Source organism: Ictidomys tridecemlineatus, chromosome 5, assembly GCF_052094955.1.
Source record: "Ictidomys tridecemlineatus isolate mIctTri1 chromosome 5, mIctTri1.hap1, whole genome shotgun sequence".
Classification (NCBI taxonomy): Eukaryota; Metazoa; Chordata; class Mammalia; order Rodentia; family Sciuridae; genus Ictidomys; species Ictidomys tridecemlineatus.
Window position 1 is genome coordinate 99,690,262 of NC_135481.1, and position 20,107 is coordinate 99,710,368.

The following is a 20,107-nucleotide window of genomic DNA, read 5'->3' on the forward strand; positions in this document are numbered from 1 at the left end:
CAATTTTGTTCATCATATTATACAAATATAGTCCAATGCCTGTGAATTTCTTATTTCTCCCACTCTTAATATTCAGCTGCCAGATCCAAAAATTCATTGTCCTTCAATAATTTTTTCCCCAGAGTAAATGGAAATTATAGCCTGAATATTTTTCTGACAAAAGAAAAAACTTCCCTATCCCATTAACCATCACTCTACCTCTAAAGAAGCTGCTCAGGGAGTAGGTAGAAGTAGGTTTGGGTAGTTGTGCATAGGAGAAGCTGTTTCGGTTCTTTAGCTGTTCACGTCCCTCATGGCTTGACCCACTATTACCAGCAGTCTCTTTGATGGACCATGAGATACCTGCAAGACAGTAAGAACTAAACCAACCTAAAATAAATGCTTGACATCTATTACGGTCTGGATCTAGAATGTCCCCCAAAGACCCATGTACTGAAGCTTGATCCCTAATGCAGCAATGTTCAGAGGTAAATCTTCTTTTGGGAAGGTGATTTAATCAAGGGCTCCAAACTCATCACTGGATTAATCCACTGATTGGTTCATAATTTAAAGGCTAGGGAAACTGTAGGAGGGAGGGTCTAGTTGGGGGAAGTAGGTCACTGGGGGCATGCCCTAGAAGGGTGTATCTTATCCCTAGCTCCTTCTCTCTCCCTCTCTCTGCTTCCTGGTTACAATGAGCTGAGCAGCTCTGCTCTGCCATGCCCTTTGCCATGATGTTCTGCCTTTCACAGGCCCAGAAACAATGAAGCCATCTGACTATGGCTACACTATTTAATACTGTGAGCCAAAATAAAACTTTCTGGTACACTAAATTGATTTTCTCCCAGTGACAAAAAGCTGATTAACCATATCTGAAATTCAACAAACTCTAAAAGCTTTTCATTACAGGTTCTTGGCCAGCATGGGGCAGGAAGAAAAGACAGAATTTAATAAACTAATCCACACAAAAATGGGAAAAAGACATGAATAATGGGTCACAGAAAAGAAATTTAAATGACTTTTAAATGTATTAAAAAGACGCTCTACTTCCTTTTTTTTGGTACTAGAGATTGAACCTAGATGCCTCTACCACTGACCACATCCCCAGCACTTTTTATTTTTTTGAATTTTGAGACAGTTTTTCACTATGTTGCTGAGGATGGCTTTGGATACTATCCTCCTGTCTCAGCTTCCCAAATCACTGGGTTACAGGCACATGCCATCATGCTCAGCTTCTACTTCATTCTTAATAAAAAGTATTATAAATTAAAAGCACAATGTGATACCATTGGTCTCCAATAAGATGGGTAAAATGAAAAAGTTTTATCATGCCCTATGATAGAAAGGCTGTGGGGAAAACAGGAACCCTCTTAATACTCTGGTGGGTGTACAGCTAGTACAACCCTTATGAAAGGTAATTTGGCATTATATATTCAATAATGATGCAGATATCCCACAATAGTAATTCTACTTTAAGAACTGATTTTTCATTTACTCATATATGGTCAGAATTAAAGATTATTGACAGGAATAAGGTTGGAAACAATCTAAAGTTCACTGACAGTGGACCGGTTAAATATATTATGGTAATCCATACAACATAATACTATGTTACTGCTTTAAAAATTAAGAGAATGAGAAAGCTCTTCACATACTGATATGAAAACAATCTCTAAACTATTATCACATAAAAAGAGTAAGGTTGGGCTAGTGAGTATAGCTTAGTGGTAGAGCACTTGTCTAGCACACATAAGGCCCTGAGTTTGATCCCCAGCACTACAAAAACAAAATAAAAAACAAAAAGAGCAAGATATTTAAAAATGCTACTGCTTGGATAAACAGAGGGGTAAAAATAAATATTCCTATAAGCATTTCCAATTATAAAAATAATCTTTAAATAGTTACAGAATAAGCAAGCAACATTGATTGTTTTCTGGAAGGCAGGGACAGAGAATGAAGACCATTCTTAACAATGTAGAAGGGAAACTGTTAATGTATACCTTTCTTTCTTTTTTTTTTTTTTTTTACTTTTATGGTAGTCAGGTACGGTGGCACACTCCTATAATGTCACCTACTTGGGGGGCTAAAACAAGAAGATCCCAAGTCTGAGACCAGCCTGGGCAACTTAGTAAGACCCTGTCTCAAAATAAAAAGGGTCAGTGATATAGCTCAGTGGTAAAGCATGCCTGGATTCAATCCCCAGTATTGAAAGAAAAAAAAATGTTACAGTATCTCCCTTTACTTATCTATCTATCTATCTATCTATTTATTTATTGTTTATGGATGCTGGGCAATAAACTTGGGACACTTTACCAATAAATCACATCCCCATCCCTTTCTATGTTACTCTTTAAAATTCTGAGACAGGGTCTTGCTAAATTGCTTAGGGCCTCACTAAGTTGCTGAGGCTAGCTTTGAACTTGTAATCCTCCTGCCTCAGCCTCCTGAGTGTCCAGGATTACAGATATGTGCCCCTGCCACCCAGATATCCCCTGTTTAAACAACAACAACAACAAAAAACACTTTTGGTTAAAAATCAGATAGGCCAGGCACAGTGGTGCACACCTGCAATCCCAATGGCTTGGGACGCTGAGACAGGAGAATCGCGAGTTCAAAGCCAGCCTCAGCAACTGTGAAGCACTAAGCAACTCACTGAGACCCTGTCTTTAAATAAAATCCAAAAATAGGGTTGGGGATGTGGCTCAATGGTTGAGTACCATTGAGTTCAATCCCCAGTTCCAAAAAAAAAAAATCAGATGGACTCTGCCAAGGTGTTAAGTAGTACTATATAACAGCTAAGCAGTAAGACTTGGTGGCTAAGGAAGTTGGTTCTACCAATTAATTATGAATATTTAAGTTAAGGGTTGCCAAATGTGACTATATATTAGAATCACCTATAATATTGATTAAAAATTATGACCCAGGAGCTGGGGATGTAGCTCAATGATAGAGCATAAGACCCTGAGTTCAATCCCTAGCACACACACCAAAAATAGTGATATTCCCTTTCCCCCAAAAAAACCTATAGAATCAGAATCTCTGGAGCAAAGCCTAGGAATCTGCCATTTTAACAAGCATCCCAATAAGTCTGAAATAGCCATGTGGAAACTACTGCTCTATCTTTTCCTGATGTTAAAATTTCCAAGTATGTTCATCTGATAACTGTCTAACCTCATTCCCTTTAATGACCAGCATTAATGAGAAAAACAAGTGGCAGCATCATTAATGACCAGAACTCAGAATGTCAGCACTCTCCGAGGACCTCTTCTACTTACTTCCCACAGGCTCCCCACTCCAGCTGACTCGCTCCAGGTCTTCGTCATCATCATCATCCACGAAATCTCGAAGGCTATTCACGGCCCTCTTTGATTCCTTTAACTAGAGAGGGACATTAGATGGGACGATCGTCACTTCCCACTCCTCTCTTTGATAACTAGGAAGGCTGAACACATAAAACTTAAAGATGGCCAACAGTTTCACTGTCTGCAATCTAAAGTCTAGCATATAGAAAACAAATTATGTTCTAGCCAACATTGCAGTCCAGAGGCAGAAGAGTTAGGATGAATCACAGTTACTTTTGAGTCCTAATCAATTCTTGACAACTTTCAGTGTAAACTTGAGTGAATTTATTTACCTCTCCAAAACTGAGTTTGTTTCTCCATTTGTAAAAAAGACACAATAAAATGAATTTTCCAGTATAGGACATCTTTCAAGAGTAAAGTAACCAGGTGCAAGTGGTGCACACCTGCAATCCCAGCTCCTCAGGAAGCTGTGGCACAAGGACAACTTGAGCCCAGGAATATGAGACCAACCTGAGAGATCCCATCTCTAAAAAATTATAAGTGATATCATATAAATAAAAGACCTGAAGTTCTTGGCAGGGGGGGGGGGACTGAAAGGAATGAATCATCTCACGAAGGTAAAGTAAGTTGGGTGTGGTAGGCACAGCTGTAATCCCAGCAGCCCAGGAGGATTACAAATTTGAGGCCATACTCGCCAATTTAGTGAGATAATGTCTCAAAACTTTAAAAGGGCTGGAGATGCAGCTCAGTGTTAGGGCATACTTGGGTTCAATCCCTAGTAGAACAAAAAAAAAAAAAGAAAAAGAAAATAAGAAAGGCAGAAAGTCAGTTTTTACAATCTTTCTTGAGAAGATTTCTCTAGGAAGGTCATTATAGTTTGAATCTTGAATGTCCCCCAACAGCCTTTGTGTTAAAGGCCTGGACCCCAGAGTGTTACTACTGAGAGGTGGAAGAACCTTTGAGAGGTGGGATCTAGTGGGAGGTCCTTGGATCACTGGAGTCATACTGTCCAATGAAACCATGGGACCCTACCCGTTCCTATTCCTTTCCTCACCCCCTGGCCATGAAGGAGTGGTTCTGCCCCACCACATGCCTGGGCCATGCCTCATCACAGACACAGAGCAATGGAGCCAACCAATCATGCTCTTTGAACCTCTAAAACTCAAAATGAACCTATTTCTTTATAAGTTGATTATTTATTTTGTTGTAGTGGGGAAAAAGTTGACAAACACAAAAGTTCTTTCTGAAAATCTGACCCAAAACATTTCTGAACTGAATGGACACATGGTCAAAAGCTGGGCTACCCAGGATGCAAGAGGAAGGAGTAGTATCATGGAGGTGAATGCGACCTTTAGCAATTATTTGTGGAAACCTACCTGTGAGAGCTCATCATCTTCATCATCAAAGGTGAAAGCCTTGAACTTGGAGCTGTTCCAATACTCTTCCTCATCACCTTTAGTCCGATTCATCTGGAGCAAGAAGACAGATGTATGTATTTTTCTGAATCCTTCCCAGAAAAGCTCCAAAAGTTTTCCTTCCAAAAGCTCCAGAAGGTTTACTTGTATTCAAGATACTCTCTGAGGTGTTATAAGGGGTATAAAAATAGTTTAAGACAGTATCATCCTAAAAGACCTCAAAAACCAGGCATGGTGGCGCATATCTGTAATTCCAGTGGCTTAGGAGGCTGAGGCAGGAGAATTGCGAGTTCAACAACAGCCTCAGCAACTTTGAGAGGCCCTAAGCAACTCAGTGAGACTCTGTCTCAAAATTTTAAAAAAGGGCAGGGGTGTAGCTCAGTGGTTAAGTGCCTCTGGATTCAATCTCTGGTACAAAAAAAAAAAAAAAAATCCTACAACAGAACTGGGGAATTCAGCACAGCAATATATAAAGGACAAAGCACAAGGCAGGTAAATTCTACAAGAATTCATCACAAACTTTGCTGAAGACACAAAAATCAATGAAAGGACAAACAAAACATAGTAACTATATTCAACATATATCTAGCAAGTGTCACTACTGAGGCACTGTTCTAGGCTCTACTGTGAATCAAAATGACAAGAATCTCCCTCTCACATGTGCTTTTTAAATGCTTGAAAGATGGTAAAGCAATTTTAAAAAGCAGAGCTATCTTGCCTTCAAACCATGATTATTTTATTAAATTTAGTGATGAGCATTAATTTTCTATCAGGTACTAAGCACTTTACATGTTTTAATTGATTTAAGCAAGTCCATAAGGTAGGCCAAAATTTAGGAAATGAGAGCATGGCTAAGAAAAGAAAAGACAATAAAGAACTGGTCGAAGGACCACAAGTTCACTCTCATAACTATTCTAAAATTAGAGTTCATCCTGCAAAAACAAGTTTGTCCTAGAATTACAAACTAAACTATTAATGCCAACAGGATTACAGTGAAAGCTATGTTTTAAACCAAGAACAAGAGACCAAAACTTCCACAGCAACAAAACTAACTCCAAAGGCTACACAGCATCAAATTCTAGAGGAAAAATTTGCTGTTCCTTTTATTTCAATAGCACCTTTCTCAATAAAAACTTTATAAACATTCATCACAGGGGCCCTCCTGAGGCTTCTGATGGTGCTTAACATACTATACTCTTACTGCCTGACTGTTTTCCACTCAGGGGATACAGGGATGTAAAAGATAACGGTAGGAACTTTCTACTCTCATCCCTTCTCAAGACAGATATCACAAATTGAACCCTACTGAACACAGAAGTGGCTTAAAAATCCTTTTTCTGGACTTAATTCTAGGGAGTCAAAACCCAATAAAAAAGCTGGCAGACATAATGAAATCATCCATTATGGTAGTGCAAGTACAGGTGATATAGTCAGGCAATCTTGAATTCAAATCTTAGTGTTTGATACTGAACAAACAAGGACAACGACTTCACTGTCAAGTCTTGCAGAAAAGACACTATATAGCATTGCAGTAATAAACAGGACTCAGAAAACCTAAAAAAGTTATGTTTTCTTTATGTCTTGGTTTCCTCATTTGCAAGATAGACTTAACAGATGACCTACCTTATGGGCTTGCTTAAATCAATTAAATCATGTAAAGTGCTTAGCACCTGATGGAAAATTAATGCCCATCACTAACATTTATTAATTAATCACTATAGTACCTTGAGAAAAGACAGTAGAAATACTTGCAAGCACTCTAATATGAAAATTCGTAAGTGGCCACAAGTTAAAAGTGTGTATAAGTCTCTGGCACATACACCATTTCATATAAAACACTCTTATCATTCATTTAATTCTCAGAAAATCCTGTAAAGTAGGCCTGGAAGATTCTTCTTCCATTTCCCTGATGAGGAAAACAAGGGCCAAAGGTATTAAGTTTCTAATCACTCCTATTCCAAACTACAATCCAGGTTTTCTGGCTCCTAGACCATTCCCACCATTTTGTATGGTCCTTTTAATTATGGATTTTTCACTCCTAGGAAAACTAGGGCAGATCTTCACCATGGTAAATATTTACAGATAAGCGCAGAATGTGTCTAAAAAAAACCCCCACACTCTACCAAAAGATTTCTGGAATTTTTTAACCAAACAATGACAGAAGATATCTAGCACCAATTTGTACTTCTAGTATCAAAGGAGAAGCTAGATTTACGTGGAAAGAGATAATGATGTGACAGCTCTAGAAGTTACAATGCAATTAGGAACAATTTAAACAGTAACTTAAAAAGGTGCTTTAACGTGACTGAAAATATTTCAGAGGCTTGTCCCTTTCGTCACCTGTATACTGGCAGACCACAAGGCAGGGTGATAGCTCCGAAGGAGAACAGGAAAGTGACGCAGGAAAACAGAAGGATCGGTTAAAAACAAAACACAACCACTACGTTCTCCATCTAAGCACACTTTAAAAAACCAGCTACTGAGAAGCAGCCTCGGTTTCCAGGTGAGGTTTGTGAACTGAGAGAACGTGGGATGTCTCTACAGACGGACGTCCAGGAAAACACGGCTCTACGGCAATTGCCAGTGCTCGGCGGATCCCTAGCACTGTAAATGCTCGTTGGGAACCAAATGTCAGATTTTGAAGTCAACGTTGGGGCTCACTGGAGACCCAACCCCAAGCATACTCCGACTCCCAAGGGTAGCCCAAACAAGAATCAGGCAAGCGTGGGGGTGTGTAAGGACGCTTCAGAGAAGGGGGAAATATTATGATGCGAAGAGAGTGGACTCGGCTGGATACACGGCACAAGGGGCTTGGGACACCCTCACCTCTTCCACACCGAGCCCTCCCTCTCAGGACAACGCCAGCCTCGGCCACCGGACCAGCCTTTCTAGTCAGAGCTGTGCGGCCCAGAGAACGGGCGGAAGGGTTCAGTCTCAGGGAAGTCTCGGGTTAAGAATGCTGTCGCAATGTATTCTGGGAGTTGTAGTTCCTTGGCCTCAGCGACCAGACGCTGTCCCGAGGAGCTGCGGGGCTTCTTGACTACTGTCCCAGGAGCCCCCGCGTGCCATGCTAGGTCATTTCCTATACTTTCACCCGACCTTCCGCGGTTATCCAAAGGGTCACTTAACAAGACTACAACTCCCATGAAGCTCAGCAAGACGGATTTATGGAGTAAATAAACAATGAGTCCTATTCTTTGTGTTCTTACCGGTAAGCAATGGTAATGTGAGGGGCTGGATTTCGGGACCCTTCGGGGATAACCTGAGAGAGTATAGAGGAATTCTAGGGAAAGCGGAACCTACTCTACTCAACGGACCGGCAAGTTTGAACGGAAGTACCTGGTGGGAGTGGGGAGGAGCCGGAAGTTGAGGCGGGGAGGGGGTGGGGTGGAGGGAAAAGCAAGCCAGGAGGTGCTGCGACCGCTTCTAGTAGTTTCCAGGCGCTGCCGGGCGGCTGGGACCAAGCGGTCCTGAGGCTGTGGCTGCGGCTGCTTGGGAGCTGGTGGGGGCGCGATAGGAAAGCCGATGGCCAAGTGGGGTGAGGGCGACCCACGCTGGATCGTGGAGGAGCGGGCAGACGCCACCAACGTCAACAACTGGCACTGGTGAGGGTTAGCGAGGCAGGCCGCTGGAGCACTGCGACCAGGCTGGGGATTTGGGGTTCCTTGAACCTCTGCTAGGGCCCAGGCAGGCCTGTCCTGGGCTGGGAGTGGGTGCTTCCTACGGCCGGCGTTCGCAGTCCCGGGCCATTCCATCCCTGGCCTCCGTCTCTGTTTGGGGCAAAGGGGTCGGCGCGGACCGCTGCGTCCCCGAGGAGGAATTTCATACAGAACAGAACGCCCAAGTTGCTGCATCCAGCCTCATCAGGGAAATGCGTTCTACACGTGGCCAGAGAAGTCAGGGAGACTCCAGCTCCCTTGGGCTATGTTGGGAGATTGCTGTGGAATTGTGGGGCCCAGGGCGCTGTAATTCCTATTTTACGGCTTGCGGTGAAATTACAGTCAGCCTGCTGCCTCAGTACGGAGGGAGAAGGTCCGCAGGTGCGCAGAGCGCCGGGATGCTGCAGCCTCTCACCCGGAACTGCTAAGTTGGTTGTGTTGTAACTCCAGGTTGCCGCGCAATCTTGGGTTTTATAGCCTGACCCTTCTTAGAAGGTTGCCCTCCTTCATGAAATCTTCCAGAAATAATGTTTATTTATCTTTGAACTCTATTGACCTTTGTTCATAATGTCTACTGTGCTTTTACTCTGTTGCAGCTATTTTCGCTATTATTTTAAGTTAATGTGAAGGAAAGAAGAGTGATTTTTCTCTATCTCACCCATCTATCTCTTTTTTTGCCATACACGAAGTACTTGACCCGAGTTTTTGTCATGTTGTTTTTGAAATCTGGACTTCAGTTTTTATGGCCACGTAGAGAACCTAGAATGTGTAAGACGTTTATAATAGCACAGCCTAAATCTGATAAGTCAGAACTCGGTGCTACTGAAATCACAGTTTGCTCTTTACTGGGCCTTTTAATTAAAAACTATGTTCCGAGGTCCTGACCTCGGCAGCATGTGCAGTTTTCCTTTTGGTCAGATGGGGGCGCCACGTTAAAAAGTCAAACATGCAGAGAACTTTCTAGTTAGTTTGTGCCATTCTGTGCAGTACTTGTCTTCGCTGATAATATGGCACTTAATGTTTTCCTAATAGTGACATGTTTATGGACATGCTGGAGTGGGACTGAGAGTTTTTGTGGGTTTGGTTGGTTTTGTTTTCTCCAAACTATTGGTCAGACCTTTAACCTTGCATTCTCTTACATAGAGCAGTGTGTCCTCAATTTGACTGCTGGTCCACAGCTTTGTGGGGTTTTTTGCAGGACAGAGAGGGATGCTTCAAATTGGTCCACAGAAAAGCTGAAAACACTGTTCCTGGCAGTAAAGGTGCAAAATGAGGAAGGCAAGTGTGAGGTGACAGAAGTGAGTAAGCTTGATGGAGAGGCATCCATTAACAACCGAAAAGGCAAACTTATCTTCTTTTATGAATGGAACATCAAACTAAACTGGACAGGTAAGTATTTGCTGGGCTGTCAAAAGATTAACTGCATTTCCATTGACCATGCTAGAGAGCTGGAGAAAATAGTTTTTGAGCAATTAGGAACTCTTGAAGGGACAAGTAAACGTTGCTTTTGAGTACATCAGTATTAGGTGCTGAAATTGCTCTGCCACTTAAGATCCTAAATAGAATCCCTTACTCTCTGGGTTTGGTGAGTTCCACTAGTGAAGTGGCTGGGCACTGCATCTTTGGGCCTTGATACATAATGATACATAATGTAATCCTGTTTCCTCAGGCTGGCAACCTTTGTCTTCTGAAAAGAGGAGGGAGTTTTGTTGTTGTTGCTTTTTGATTTTGTTTTGTTTTGTAGCAGGGCTTGAACCTAGAGGTACTTTGTCACTGAACCAGCCCTTTGTATTTTGAGACAAGGTCTCCTAAGTTATAACAGTCTGCCCCCCATCCAACTGTTCCCCAGTGCTAGGGATTGAACCCCTGGGCCTTGGGCTTGCTAGATAAGCTAGACTGAGCTGTAGCGTCTGCCATTTCTCTTTGCAGTGTGAATCTTCAGTAGACCACTGTGTTGATGAAACTTATATATGACTAATTTGGAATTGTATTATCTGTCTTCTTATTTAAAATATCCCTTCTGTGGCAATGTTAGGAAAGAATTGAGGTGATGTGTATGTACCACTTGGATGGTCCTAACAATTCAAAGGCTGAATTTTAAAATGCATAAAGCTGAGCTTGGGATGTGGCCCTGTGGTAGGGTGCTTGCGTAGCGTGTTCAGTCCCCAACACTGTAAAAACAAGTAACCCCATAAAGCTAAAGAAGTATGAGATAGCCACTCTGTCTGGGATAAAGCATGAATAAATTTGCACTTCAAATTTTTCCTCAAGTGAATGGAAATAATAAAAGAGAGTGAAAATATATAACTATGTTCATGATTTTGGTTTTTAAACTATATCTAAACTCTGGAAGGTACCTCATATTTTGACCTGTCCTCTTTTTATAGTTTGAGAAACTGAAGCCTCAGAGAGGTGAAGATAAATGTTGGTTAACTTTGAAAGTCAGTTTTGCTGTAGTTCAACATGGGTTCTTAAAAGTTGGTGCACTGGGCAAAAATCGTTCAATAAAAAACAAGAGAGGTTGAGCTGAGGACTGTTGTGAAGTGGTGGAGGGACAGTCATGAAATCAGAAGGAATGTTCCAACACAAGCTGTGTATGGTTGTGGCTTATAGCATGCAGTAAACTCAGGTCATGGGTAGGTAGATCTTTGAGATGTGTGTTGTATGTATTTTTATGCTGCTTGATTCAGCTTTGTGTAGTTCTCTGTGTTTGCCTAGTATTGCTCTTGTATGAAATCACATAGAAGCAAATATGAAATTCTCATGATCAAATTGTTCTCTATATAACTATCACATTGGAATAACATTATCTTTTCAAAGCAAATGTTCTAGCAAAACTGACTGAATTGGCTCTTGACCCAAGTTCTCCCTGGTAAAATTCATGCTAGTACCCAATCTGTGTAGCTCTTGGTTCCACGCTGTAATAACACAGTTGGCCTCCAATAATCAGGTGAGGAAAAACTTTGGGGTAGGGGTTGTGGATTGTATCTGGCATGTGGCATTCTCTCAGAATAAACAGTTCAGCTATCTAGAACATTTAGAACAGAGACCTCTCCTATGAAGCAAACTAATGACATTGCTTTTGACAGGTACCTCCAAGTCAGGAGTTCAGTTCAAGGGACATGTGGAGATCCCCAATCTGTCGGATGAAAACAGCGTGGACGAAGTGGAGGTTTGTGCTTGCTGACTCCTTATCAGAGTCCTCCTTTTCCTCTTATTCTCAGATGAGAAAAATGACCTGTTATTCAAGATTAGTAGCCCAGACTTTGTCCAAACATTCAGAACTGCAGTCTGCAGATGATTTTCTAGGTATATGATGCCATTGGATGCTTCCAGAGCAACATGCACTTATTTAATTTCTTTTTTTTTTTTTAGCTAGTGAAATGGATTCTAATACTGGCTACCTTTGCCTTAGCAGAAGGACTTGAGAAGGAACACTAATAGGGATTGTATGAATGCTCCAAGCCTGCACATTTCCTTTGGAAATGGTCAGCAGTTATCTGATTGCTCAGTACCCACGTTCCATGATGTGGGTGTCCCTCAAGTTATTTACCACTTACTTCTGATCTTTCACCCAGATCAGTGTGAGCCTTGCCAAAGATGAGCCTGACACAAATCTCATGGCCTTAATGAAAGAAGAAGGGGTGAAACTTCTAAGAGAAGCAATGGGAATTTACATCAGCACCCTCAAAACAGGTATCCCTTGAGCAGTTATATGTGCCTTGAGGAGGCAGTCTTCCCCTTGTCACTGAAGGACCTGACTGTCCTGTTTTTGGCAAATGAGTCAAGATTTGGGAGGAGTGGGCTTATTTTCATCTCCAGTCTGTAAGTTCTGAGTAAGAGAAAGCTGTAGAACTTCATTGTCTAATATGTAAGTTATTAAACTCTTGAACTGTGGCTAGTCCAAATTGAGATGTGCTGTGCATTTAAAATATTGAATTTTGAAGACTTGGTACCCCCCAACCCCAAATGTAAAATATCTCAGTAATATTTTAACATTGGTAACATGTTGAATGTTAGTTTGACTACATTAGGTTAAATACACTAGTAAAATTATTTCATTACTTTTCAATGTGATTACTAGGAAATTTTAATTACATTTGAGTCTCATAATAATACTTCAATTGCCAGCACTTATGTAAGGGTTGACATCCCCTGGACTGTTTTTGACACACATTTTCCAGGGATGTTTAGAAGGATAGAACAGAGGTCAGCTCAGCTCTTCCCCTGGAATTTCATTTCTGCAAGTGTGTTCTAATCTTGGTGCTGGAGTACATATAATAACCATCAAAAGAACCAGCATGACAGTGGAGTAAAGGGACTAAACATGCAAGTAGCAAGTGCTACTCCATTTACTGGATACCTTGGTTAATAGACCTCACATGCATTTAACAAGTTGTAATGCTTAAAGACTTCCTCTTCTATTCACTACCTCATTCTTGCTTAAAATGGCTGTGTTTTGTCAGATTGTAACAAAGTCACCCATCTCAGCTACTAAGAAATGACTTCAATGAGCAGGGATTTTGTCTTTTCAGAGTTCACCCAGGGCATGATCTTGCCAACAGTGAATGGAGAGTCAGTAGACCCAACAGCACAGCCAGCACCGAAAACCGAGGAGCGCAAGGTAAACAGCATTTCCAGGTGATGTGGGGAGGGTGTGTACAAAGACTGTTGAGACTGCTTTTCTCATATCACATCAGTTTTTTTTTACCTTAACCTTGAAGCCAGAGCAGCCTATGATCTGCTCTTTTTGCTTTTTCGAGGGTCCACAATATGTAGTTATCTGTGTATATTTAACCCTATTTTTTTTAAATGCATTTATAATAGACCCCTAGAGCAAAGGGAAGCCATCTGGGATTCAAAGTGTGATTTTCGATTGAACTTAACACCATTTAGGAGTTAAAAGTCTTTTGTCATGTTTCTGACGCGAGTATTGGTATTTCATACTTAGATATTAAAGATATCATCTCATACACTAACTTCACCCATCAATAAATTCTACCTCATCCCATTTGTAGTGTGAGCAAATATTTTATCTAGAGATGTAGCGTTTGTGTGGTTCAAGCTCTGTTTGGTTTGGAGCCCTGGTATATTTGTCAACACAGTGAAGAATATTCTGGAGATGGGGAAGAGATGCTTCCTCCTTTGATTTGGGGCAGGATACCAGGGATCAACCCAGTGTCTTGCATATACTAGGAAAGCACTCCACTACTGAGCTTGTACTCATAGCCGTACCTTCAGCTACTTGGATGTTCTGCTTGAAAGTTATGCTAAGTTCCTCAGAAGTACCTAAGGAAGCTGGGTGTGGTGTAACCTCAGCTACTTGGGAGGCCAAGGCAAGGAAGATCATAAGTTCAAGGCCATCCTGGGCAACTTTGTGTCTGTCTTAAAAATTTCGAAAAGTTGGGGATGTAGCTCAGTGTTAGAGTGCTTGCCTTGCATGAGCAGGGCTCTGAGTTGGACCCTAGTACCACACACAATAAAAGTGTCTTAACAGTGGGCTTGTCCTTGGTTGATGGGTTTTTTTGTTTTGTTTTGTTTTTTGTTTTTTTGTTTTTTTTAACATTTTTAGTTGTCAATGGGCACAGTACCTTTATTTTTTTATGTGGTGTTGAGGTCCAAACTCAGTGCCTCACATGTGCTAGGCAAGTACTCTACAACCCCAACTCTGGCTGATGGGTTTTTAATTGAGTATCAGAGTAGTTCTAAAGTGACAGTGGAAATTGAGAGTGTTTCCAGAAGAATCCTCATGACTGAAATATCTGTACACACAAATTCCCTTCAAACGCCTTGAGTAATTATCTTTAGAGATGATAATTTTTATGAGAATTCATGGGAAGTCTGTTTTGCAGCCATATTGAGGTTTTATCACTCCTAAACAGACCCTTTCCACTTTCACTTTCACAGACTAAGTCTGCTCCTCAAAAAACCCAGGCCAAACCTGTTGGTGTCAAAATCCCCACTTGTAAGATCACCCTTAGAGAAACCTTCTTGACATCACCAGAAGAACTCTATAGAGTGTTTACCACCCAAGAGGTAAGTATAATATTGTCCATCAGGCCTCATGCGGTCTGCCCTCCCAGGTAACTTGGGTTGTGGTTGTGCCAACTTAGCATGCAGGGGAGGTACCCATGGCTTGAACCATGAGGCTTCCCTGAGGCAAATAGAGGCAAAGGGAAAATCACCTTTGTTCAGCCATGTATCAAAGCAGACTTTCCCATCCTCTCTTTTTTTTTTTCTATTTGTACTAGTTTGGGGTCAAGTTAAATGGGAACCAGTCTTCTTGTTAGAAAAGTGAATGGGCCTAAAGGAGTGGCATGGAAGAGAATAGAGATACCTGGGACCTGCTCACTGGGTAGAGTGGCATCTTTGGAAAGGAGAGTTGAGACATGCCAGTTTCAGCTAGCATCTGTTCCTGGGTCCCGATGAGAGCCATGCATCTTCTCCCTGCCTCTTTTTTTTTTTTTTTTTTAATAGCTGGTTCAGGCCTTTACCCATGCTCCCGCAATGTTAGAAGCAGACAAAGGTGGGAAGTTTCACATGGTAGATGGCAACGTCTCTGGGGAATTTACTGATCTGGTGAGTACCTGCTGGCCCAAGACCCAGGTTCTAGCCTTTGTCTGGTCAGATGAGAGACAAACTTTCATTTTTTTCCTCAGCTTGTGCTAGGTAAAATTTAAGGCTTTAAAACTTTTTGGTTAATAAAAACATTTTGTTTTATTTTTTAAAAGAATGCTGCAATTTGAATTCTCTTAAAAGTAATATAATTTCACAGATAATAGACTCCTACGGAGACAGACGGCTAACCTTAGCCAGGATTGGGTCCATTATTGTCTGAACTATAGACTGGGCTTTTTGATTATTTTAGGTTCCTGAGAAACATATTGCAATGAAGTGGAGGTTTAAATCATGGCCAGAGGGTAAGTAAGCATTGTTTGTGTTTTGCCGTCATCCCCAGAATGTTTTCTTGTCCCCCTAGTCTTAAACCTTTGTGGAAATGCTGGATCTGAAACCTCCCTCTGCCTTTCCCCAGGACACTTTGCCACCATCACGTTGACCTTCACTGACAAGAGTGGAGAGACTGAGCTGTGCATGGAAGGCCGAGGCATCCCTGCTCCTGAGGAAGAGCGGACACGGCAGGGTTGGCAGCGGTACTACTTTGAAGGCATCAAACAGACCTTTGGCTATGGCGCACGCTTGTTTTAGGGCCAGTAGCAGGGGGCTCCAGCCCTCCTGACACTTCAGTCCAGCCTCTCCTGGCTGGGGCTCTTGACTCACAGGATTGCACCATCCCAACCGCTAACTTGGGGTCGGGGTCCCTCCTTTCCACAAATACCTTGGGTTTGTGCATGTTTTCTGCTGGGTGGGATCAGAGGGTGATTTCTCTTTTATGTGTACATACGCTAAATAAACATAATTTTAAAAACATTTGCGTTCGAAACCTGTGTGACGAGGTGGCTGGTATTGGGTTCCCTTAAAGGTTTTGAATTAGGAAAAAAGAACAGGCGAGGCTTGAAGGCCTCAGCTCTGTTCTAGAGAAGTATATATAATTAAAAGGCACCAAGGGAGCTGCCTCTCACTCAGGCATTCCTAAACTGGTCTCCTTTTAGATGACACCTTTTTATCAGCACAGAGGGACATCTGGAAAAAGCAGTGCTAGCAAACTCCCTGCTGCTGCCATTGCTGGTGGAGATGGCATCCTGGGCTCTACTCTTCGTGTCTCTCTCCCTCTTGCATAGAAAGGTGACCATCAGATGCTGGTTTGAAGTGCAGAAAGATGGAGTTTGCCAGTCTGTGGCAGCTTCTACTAATGGAACAGTCGGTACACCAGACCCTCCACTAAGCAGTTGCCTTGCATTAGCTTATTTAACCCCCATAAAGTCCTGAGAAGTAGATAGTCATTTATTAAAATTTAAATCTTGGGTTTCTGGTGTATGAATATATTTGCTATAGTTAGAGCCCTGATTTCTAAGTAACAGCCAAAATCTAAACGGCTGACACTGAATTGTTTTGATTTGGAACAAGGACCATGACTTTTTTTTTTCATTGTGTTCAGAGAAGCTGCTGCATTTCTGGTATATTAGGTATCCCTCCCAGAGTGAGAAATTCCAGGCCACACTAGGACCCTCAAGAGAGGAAGAAATCATCCTTGGGGCGTTGTGGGGATTGGAAGGACGGTAGAATGAGACACTATTAGCCTATATACATGTATCATTACACTATTGGAGTGACTGCCATGTATAGACAGGAATGAGGAGTTGTGCTCCATTTATATTCAATATGTTAAAATGCATTCTACTGTAAAATAAATACATCAAGACCTCAAAAATATATATTTTAAGGGGCTGGGAATATAGCTCAGTTGGTATTTTGTCTGCTTTGCATGCACAAGGCCCTGAGATCAATCCCCAGTACTGCATGAAAATAAACAAAAAAAAAAAGGTATTATACCCATCTATAACTAAAAATATTTTTTTTTAAAGTATTTTAAGCCAGGGGTGATAGTGCGCACTGTAATCCCAGTGGCTCAGGAGGCTGAGGCAGGAGGATCGTGTTCAAAGCTAGCCTCAGCAGCTTATGCCCTGTTTCTAAATAAAAAGCAAGGACTGGGGATGTGGCTCAGTGGTTAAATGCCCCTGAGTTCAATCCCCGGTACCAAAAAAAAGTATTTTAAAATGCCTGGTACCATTAGATGAGTTTACCAGAGAGTGTGCCAAGTGCTGGGAACACATTCTACTGTGGGTCAGACTGCCACACTACAGTTTTAACTACCTGAATATGGAGCTACTTTCCCAGACAAGCCTGTCCTGGCATCTATTTTTGCCTTTTTTATTAGGTGGCAACAAGACCTTCAGGCTAATCCTACATGACTTGGCTAAAACTTTGTAACTAAAGTAGAAAATCAGAGTTCTGATCTGGATCATCTAGACACCCAAAAGCTATTCTCAGCTCAAATTACTCAGATGAGTGCTGGACTGAACTTATTCACATGTAATTCGACATCACATTTGCCTCCTAGGGCACCCAAAGAGAGGCCATTTGATTAAAAAAAAAATCAAACAAACTTGGGCTCCAGCTTGAGTCAAATCAATGGGCTCCTCCTAACAAACCATTAACAAAAAACTGGAGCCCTTTCAAAAGCCTAGCTAGAAAATTACCAGTTCCAGAATACTTACAGGAAAATGGGGAGAGATCACAACAGGCTCAGTAACAATTCTCACCCCTAGTACTGAAGGCTCTTCAATTCTTACCACTGTTACCTTATGCATCAGTTGGCCAATTGAGCCTAAAAGGCAGGGCGTCACACTAATGCCAGCAGCTCGGGAGGCTGAGGCAGGAGGATCATGGCAAGTTCAAAGCCAGCCTCAGCAAGTGAGGCCCTGTCTCTAAATAAAATACAAAATAAGGCTGGGGATGTGGCTCAGTGGCCTAGTGCCCCTGAGTTCAATTCCTGATACCCCCAAAAAAATAAATTAAAAAAAAGAAGAATGCCACTAATAATAAAACCATGGACTTGTTTTGAACAGCAAATGTTTCACTTCCTAACCCACTGGGCAAATCATCTTGCCTGTGAAATGGGTATAAGCACCTTATGAATGCTTCAGGATGATCGATGTAGAAGTACTGATAACTGGTGGCATTTAGCTTAAACCTGAAATGATATTTCAAAATGCTAGTTTAGACCAAATCGCAAATACTAGGCCAACAGTCCTCCAAGACTAAAAACCACCTGGGGGAACCTGTTGAATATAGAAAAGCAGACCCACCTAGAAGTTCTTTAGCAGATAAGGGGTATGACCCATGAACTTGCATTTTTTTTTAAAGAGAGAGAGACAATTTTTAATATTTATTTTTTAGTTTTCGGCAGACACAATATCTTTCTTTGTATGTGGTGCTGAGGATCAAACCCGGGCCGCACGCATGCCAGGCGAGCGCGCTACTGCTTGAGCCACATCCCCAGCCCCATGAACTTGCATTTTAGTATCTCAGGAGATCCTGATTTCTGATGCATTCTTTTGAAGTACCTCAACATGTGAGGAAAATCTAGATGTAAGCAAAGGTGCCCATCAGGACCTTTGTGAATAGTGGAGCAAAAGACCTGAAATATCCTATCTTCTAGGAGAGGGAAGTCAGCAGCTCTGATGGTTTTTACTGTTGGTTGTTTTATTGTTGTTTAGAGTAGTAGGGATTGAAGCCAGGGATACTCTACCACTGAGCTACATCCCCAGCTCTTTTGGAGACAGGGTCTCACTAAATTGCCCTGGCTGGCCTTGAACTTGCAATCCTCCTGCCTCAACTTCACACGTACCTAGGATTACAGGTGTGTGCCACTGCACCTGGCTCTGTTGGTTGTTTTAGACCCTAGTAAGAATTCAGTTTGATCAATCTTGCCTAGCCTGGGTCCTTTTTGAGGCAAACCCAAGGGGGAAAGATTTGGCAAACCATCTAGGCATCTGGGGCAGCAGTTAAGTAGATGGTATTCATGCTGGATGTTTGACCATGGATGAGCCCCAGTGTCGGGGACTGGAAGAACTGCTGGTCAAGTCGGTGAGGTTTTCTGGTTTCTGGGCCTCCTCTTGGCCCTGATAGAAACTATTCCTAAATTCTCTCTTTACCAGTTTCAATGATCCCTTCATTGCTGCTTCTCCTACCACACAGGTGTTCCTTCAGCCTACAGCCACCTGCGCAGAGTCTCTTTCTTTGCGTAGCTTGAATAAACTGTTGCATGGCTGAGCTACTCCCCAGCCCCTCAAGGCTTCTCTCCTTGTTCCACCCCACTTTTGTTTATCTTCTCTCATTTATGGCCTAACATAGTAACAGTTGTCACTTGAATAGTAGATTTTAAGTGGGGCTACCTAAATCCAATTTGAGTAATAGTCAACTACTAGGTATTAATTAAAACTAGTGTGTTTAAGTGCCAAGATAAATTCTATTAGAAAGGAGGTGTCTACACAGTTCCTGACAGACTCTGGGATGTCTCCACCTTGTTCTTTTTTTTTTTTTTTTTTTTTTTTTTTTTTTTTTTTTGAGAGCGGGAGAGAGAGAATTTTAATATTTTTTTTTTCAGTTTTTGGTGGACACAACATCTTTGTCTGTATGTGGTGCTGAGGATTGAACCCGGGCTGCAGGCATGCCAGGTGAGCACACTACCACTTGAGCCACATCCCCAGCCTCCACCTTGTTCTTTAAAAAATAAAATAAAATTTTCTGCCAAGAAAATTAAAACAAGCTAGGCACAGTGGCACACAACAAGACCCTATCAAAAAAAAAAAAAAAGTAAAACATACTTGCATTAGTCTTATGGAACTTGACTCCCATGCGGTGACCAGAAATACTGCCTTCTCTGACCTTCTAATATTCTAGATGCACCAGAGTATTTTTAGGTTGTAGTTCAAGACCAGATTAATAAACTTAACTCGGAATAAGATGGTTACTGGAAACACGTGGTTCCCTGAGCATCTCCAAGTGGTAGTTCTAGACGTGCCTTCCTTGACTGTACCTCCTGACATCTCTCTCTACTTCCCCAAATGTCAGGGGTAACAGTGGAATATCTGGTAAATATACCAACTAAGGCAGCAAACACCTCTCATTTTCAAGTGTATTCCTTTGGGTAACTTTGGTGGGATCCCCCTCCCACCGCAGCTAGTTACTTGAAGAAGCAGGACAACTTCCCCACGGCGTAAATGCAGTTTACCTGTGTGAACAAAGTGGAGAAGGAATGTGCCTCTGAGGTCTAGCCAGCTCCTGGTCA

The 20,107-nt window shown here is 41.9% G+C and overlaps 2 protein-coding genes across 6 annotated transcripts in view; one reads left to right on the top strand and one right to left on the bottom strand.

Annotated features, from left to right (window-relative positions):
* The window catches only part of Vipas39 (VPS33B interacting protein, apical-basolateral polarity regulator, spe-39 homolog), a 30,131-nt gene extending 22,454 nt beyond the window's left edge, over positions 1-7,677 (bottom strand). For 2 of the 5 annotated variants that reach the window (XM_078050591.1, XM_013356851.4), the window contains exons 1-4: positions 7,523-7,676; positions 4,658-4,750; positions 3,255-3,357; positions 199-342 (exon numbers count right to left, since the gene is read on the bottom strand). In XM_078050591.1, coding sequence (XP_077906717.1) covers positions 199-342; positions 3,255-3,357; positions 4,658-4,750 — 340 coding nt within the window. In that variant the 5' untranslated portion in view covers positions 7,523-7,676. Of the gene's footprint in view, positions 1-198; positions 343-3,254; positions 3,358-4,657; positions 4,751-7,522 lie in introns of all 5 variants that reach the window. The other 3 variants (XR_013439165.1, XM_078050593.1, XM_021723813.3) reach the window with 3 other exon arrangements.
* Positions 7,678-8,070: 393 nt separating this feature from the next.
* Ahsa1 (activator of HSP90 ATPase activity 1) lies at positions 8,071-15,783 on the top strand. Its single transcript, XM_005321276.4, has 9 exons — positions 8,071-8,301; positions 9,554-9,744; positions 11,445-11,527; positions 11,934-12,051; positions 12,891-12,979; positions 14,263-14,391; positions 14,833-14,934; positions 15,224-15,275; positions 15,389-15,783. Exons 1-9 carry the CDS (start codon positions 8,222-8,224, stop codon positions 15,559-15,561), a joined length of 1,017 nt encoding a protein of 338 aa, XP_005321333.1. The 5' UTR covers positions 8,071-8,221; the 3' UTR covers positions 15,562-15,783.
* The last annotated feature ends 4,324 nt before the right edge of the window (positions 15,784-20,107 follow it).